This window comes from Uloborus diversus, chromosome 4, assembly GCF_026930045.1.
Source record: "Uloborus diversus isolate 005 chromosome 4, Udiv.v.3.1, whole genome shotgun sequence".
NCBI classification, from domain to species: Eukaryota; Metazoa; Arthropoda; class Arachnida; order Araneae; family Uloboridae; genus Uloborus; species Uloborus diversus.
The window spans coordinates 41,439,289-41,444,670 of record NC_072734.1 but is presented as its reverse complement, the minus strand read 5'-3'; the positions used below and the strand labels follow the sequence as shown (position 1 = coordinate 41,444,670).

General features: G+C 37.1%; 1 protein-coding gene across 1 annotated transcript; it reads left to right on the top strand.

Moving 5' to 3' along the window:
* Positions 1–748: 748 nt before the first annotated feature.
* Positions 749–4,980, top strand: LOC129221593 (CCAAT/enhancer-binding protein epsilon-like). The gene has a single exon (XM_054856107.1). It carries the CDS (start codon positions 1,036–1,038, stop codon positions 2,047–2,049), a length of 1,014 nt encoding a protein of 337 aa, XP_054712082.1. The 5' UTR covers positions 749–1,035; the 3' UTR covers positions 2,050–4,980.
* Positions 4,981–5,382: the final 402 nt, after the last annotated feature.

The window sequence follows — 5,382 nt, the reverse complement described above, 5'->3', positions numbered from 1 at the left end:
CACAAGCACACAAAAAGTTCAAAAAATGAATTTGTTTTAAACATGTAAAGCGTTAGTTGCATAGGTATTTTAACTGTTCTTAAAAAAAGAAAATAATAATCCTTGCTGGTGTGTAAACAGTTTTGTAATGCTGGTTACCAACACATTATCCTTTCACTCAGCGTAAGAAAAAGAGAGAGAGAGATTGTATTTTAAAATTTATTCACAATACTTCCACCCCTAAACTATCGAAAGGAGCGTCCTTATCTTCGAACTTCAAAAAGCATTTACCTACCTGTGTTGTTGACATTTTAAACGCATATGAGTTTAAATGATTAAGCACAAACTCCCCACCGAGCGATTATTGCGTCATCGAAGGTAAATCTCAATCAGCCAATGAAATTCTCAAGAAATGACGTTTTGACCCAAATTTAATAACGTTAAGTTCGTGAAAGTGAATTTCGCACGTTTAATAACTCAAAGTTAAAAAATAAAAATAAATAAATATTTTTTCTTGCGATTTCGGTGTTAGCAAGGGGCGAAAGGAGAAAGAAAGCTAACGGTGCTGCTCAGAAAGGGAAGAAAAGCCTACTATACTTTCGTCGCGAAGGGATATTTACGCGAAGCGAAAGCTATCGGAACCTGTTGATTCCGCTTTTGGCGGAAGCAGACAAGTGCTCATGCGCAGTAGACAGGGAAAGTATAGGTGGATTGATAGCTGACGTTTTATGTGGCGCTCGCTACTCCCCGCGTCATACCTAGCTTAGTTCTCGGGCGTGCAACAAGTGCTCTCACTCGCTCTGTTGCCTCGGTCGAAAGAGAAATCGTGCGCTGGCGCGGCTCTGAGGGGTGTTCTATCGGAGCGGCCGGTCGAAGCGGGTGTGTTTTCTTCGGCTCTCTCTCGGAAGCGGCGCGGAAAAAAATATTTGTGATTTTTCGGTGTTTGTGCGTTCCCTTGTAGCTCGGGGCGTGCGATCCCATTGCTACACAACGGCAGCCCAACACAACTGGTTTGACCTGGATCGGCGTAACTTGTCACCATGCTACGCGCAGAGCATGAGTTCGCCTCACATGTATGACCCGGCTTTTCCCTCGGTGGACGATTTGAAGGCCAAACACAACCTGGGTGTCAATACTAAGCACCACCCTTCCCTGACGACGAAGGCGATCTTGGAGCTGTGCGACGGTTCCGTGCCGGACTTGTCGGACCTCAATTCTCCGGAGCTCTCGTTCGATCTCCAGAACATCATTGGGCCTGATAACGGTCACCCCGGAGCCTCCCTGGATGAATCTTCCAGCCTGTTCCCCGACATTCTAGCGGAGCAACAGCAGCAGCAGCAGCACCTCCACCAGAAGCGGATCCACTTCAACGGTATCACTTCCGGCCCGCTCTTGCCGCCGCCCCAGCAGTTGGCGTCGCCCCACCCGTACGCCCGTTTTCCTATGCCCCAGCAGGCGTCGCTTGGCACCGAGCACTACGGAGCTGAAGCGGGCCTGGGCATCAAGCGAGAGCCCCTCGACCACAACGACCTCAGCAGCTGCAGCCAGAGATCGTCGTTCACCAACGGCTCCAGCATTTACTCCTACCCCCCCATCACGGATCGCCAGGGCGCTGGGGCTGCCCTCAGTGCCCAGGTCTTGGGAAGTTACCTGCCGAACCTCGCGCGACCCTCCGGCCACCTGTCCGTGGCGACCACCCCTTCCCCGGTGCACAATGGATCCCTCAAGTCCCTGAGTTCCTCCGGCTCCTCTTCTTCTTCCAAGCACCACAAGCACAAGAAGAACGTCGACAAATCATCCGACGAGTACCGGCGGAGGCGGGAGAGGAACAACATCGCCGTTCGGAAGTCGCGCGAAAAGGCGAAGCTGCGCTCCAGGGAGACCGAGCGCAAAGTTTCCGAACTCGTGCGGGAGAACGATTTCTTGCGCAAGCGTGTCGAACTGCTCACCAAAGAATTGAACGTTCTCAAGTCGCTTTTGGCCAATGTGGGTGTGCCTCAGGACAGTGTGGAGAACGAACTGGCCAAAACCATGCACATGGATGCTTTCCATGGTATGCAGGACATGTAACCACAGCCCAGCCTCGCTCATCTTCTGCAGTTGTTTTCTTGTCATTCTGTTCCGATTCTCGAGCGGCGGAAGGAACGAGCGCTCACCTGTCAGATCGTTCCGTGAGGATCTGGTGAATAGTGGATGTTTCTCAGATTCGTATTTATTTCACGAAATTTCTGTTCTCTTGCTATGGTTCTTGAGAATCACCAGACTGCGTTACTGCGAAAAGGACAAAATTACGCGGTATTTAATTTATTTTAAGTCCGATGTGCGGTTAGATATTGGCAGAAAGAAAATTATCTGATCTTTTCCTTCCAAAAGTGAAAAAAAAAAAAAAAAAAAGATTAAGAACTTAAAAAAGAGCATCAAAATGAAGGCTCACATGCATTTCACGTGGTAAAGAGACTGCATTATTATTGTTTACTTGCATGCGTGATTTTACCAGTAAGTGGATTTTATAATTGTGATAACTGATAACTACTATATTGAAATCCTTTAGACTGAGTTTGTTGTCATAATATAGGATAGACTGTATGTTGTTTCTGTGCAAAGTTTAACTTTTGATGAGAGAATTTTGATTACGTGTTAAAAAGCGGTATGCTTGCACAGGCGATATAATTTTAAAACTATTTATAAAAATTTAGAGTTTTCTTTACTAATGTTGTGTTGTTTACATCAAAGTGAATGAAGGTATTTTGCATTTCTGTAGATATGTTTCCCCCAGTAAATGCCCGCATACACTTTTTTAGCCATCTACACGTTTCATATCGTCCTGTAATTTATTATATTACGTGCAATGCAAAAATATCAAAAGTATGAGTGAGAATAATTCACGCAATTTCGGCCTTAGGGCTTTCGCATATAATTTCACTTTTTTACATTTTTAAACTTGATATTCATATTCATTGTTAATTTATATTTCCTTATTTGTAATCATTAATATTGCACGATTCGCATTTAAAATAGCCGGCCATACGTCCAGTGCTAATTTGTACTTCTATCACTAAAATTATTTTTAAAAATTTGACAGAGCTTTGAAAAAGACTTATTTAGTGTATGTCTTGTTATATCTACAATATTTTGCTATACCTACATTCTGAATGTTATTACATAGTAATGCAAGGTAGTTCCAAATTTTTAGTTACTTTTCTAATATTAAATGTAAGTATTTCATTGTTTTTTTACGAGAAATTTTCGCCGATGCATCAAAAAAAAAAAAAAAAGTCATTTAATTTTTGAGAGAAAAGAATGGTTAAGATATTTAATTATTGTAGTTAAGTTATTTGGAAATTTTAAGTACTTTCCAAATCTCTTAATTATTTTCGTATCCTAAATGTAAATAATTTCATTTTCTTTTTTTTAATGAGAAATCTTGCCGATACGTCAAAGTTAACTAATTATTGAGAGAAATGAATTATTGTTAAAATATTTAAAAGTTTCGGTAGGTAAAGCAATTAAGTACTTTGGAAGTATTAGGTAGTTTCCAAATCGCTTAATTACTTTTCTTATTCTTAATGTAAATATTTTTATTGTTTCTAGCATGAAAATGTCTAGCTGATGTGTCAAAAAAGTTTACTAAATATAGAGAGAAATAAATGATTTATAGAGAGAGATAAATGGTTTATGTTGAGAGAAGTATAATTAATTTATGTGTCAAAATATTTTAAATGACTTACCAAAATCAAACTGCAAAAGGTAAATGATGTAATTATTTGTTATTTTTTTTTATTTACCAAAATCAAATTGAGAGAATTTATTAGTAGTTTAAAGTAGCGCTTATATATATTATTTAATCTATTTCGTTAAACGTGTATTTTAAAAATCTTTTATAGATTGAGAGAATTTACTAGGATTTTCAATATTGATGTAAGTTATTGATCGTTTTGAACATATCTTTTGTAAAATAATTTTTTTTAAATAATTTTCAGTTTTCGTTCGCATTGGCAAGATGAATAGTTGACGCTTGATTTCACGAATTGTTTGGAACACCCAAAGTATCTATAAAGTCTGGAGTTCGTAAAATCGAATAGCATTGTTTCAATTAAAGACGTTTTGGACCTGTTCGTAAAATCACGAGTGCTCGTAAATTAGAGATTCGTAAGATCGAATAGCATTGTTTCAATTAAAGACGTTTTGGACCTGTTCATAAAATCACGACTGCTCGTAAATTAGAGGTTCGTAAAATCGAGCGTCCGCTGTTTAATTTTTGTTATTCAGTCATTCATTTTAGTGAAAAATGAAATTTAGTCATAAAAGTGGCATTAAAAACAGTTTGCAACTGTTTTCCAACTAGTTATGAGTTTTCTCTTTGTAGTTATCAATTGGTAAACTTGTACATACAACACAGATTTTAATGAATGGTAATAACAAAAAGCTCAAAGTTTTTTGATATGAATTTTGTTTCACCAAAACTGTTGATCGTCAGATGTGTTTACAGAGCTGTGTTACGCATATTTCATTTGAATCAAAGACACGGGTTGTATAAGATTCTATGTAAATAATTTTTGATACATACCAGTAATTTTCAATAATTTCAATTTAAAAATATAAATAAAAATAACATTCGTGCATATCATCACGAAATTATCATTGAAATTGTTTCAATAGTTAGGAAAAATAATGTTAATTTTACCAAGAATCATAATATGTTTTGGGAGAAATTTATATTACGCCTATTGAGAGAACTTTTTGATGTCAAATATTTATAATAGTGAAATATATTATATATACATATATATACTATCGTTCTTAAAACATAAAAATACAAAAAATATTTTTGTCCATTTTGTGAGTGAAATAGTTGAAGGGCTTCAATGCCTCTTTCATACTCATTGTTGTTCATTGTTAAAGTGCAAGTGTGAAAAAAAAAAGTGGCACGTCATCAAATAAATGTTTTAACATTTTACATGTGTGGATGTGTGTTGTTCGAAATAAAGAATTCGTTTCTTTTTTTGAATATTGTTGTCACTTGATTATTTTACTATTGTATTATTCAATGTTTATATTATTAAGTATTATTCAGCATTTTTATTTAGGTATCCGTTGTCCATGTTAAGTTGGAATAGGTATTTTCACTTTTGGTCAAGAATAGGCTTTATGTTAAATTAAAAAAGTTTTAGTTCCCTCTGAAATTTTTTTAGTAATAATTCCTTTACAACGAACTTACAGTGATCACTAATTTTCGCTCTAACGGGACTTTCGTTGTAAAAATGGAATTTAAGCATGGTAATGGTACTTATAACGGGACTGGACAGTTATTTCGTTGAAATGGAAGTTTAGTTGTATAAATTTTTGCTCCTCGAAATAGGATAACTGCAACCTGTAAAAGCTTTCACAAGGTTCTGAAAAATT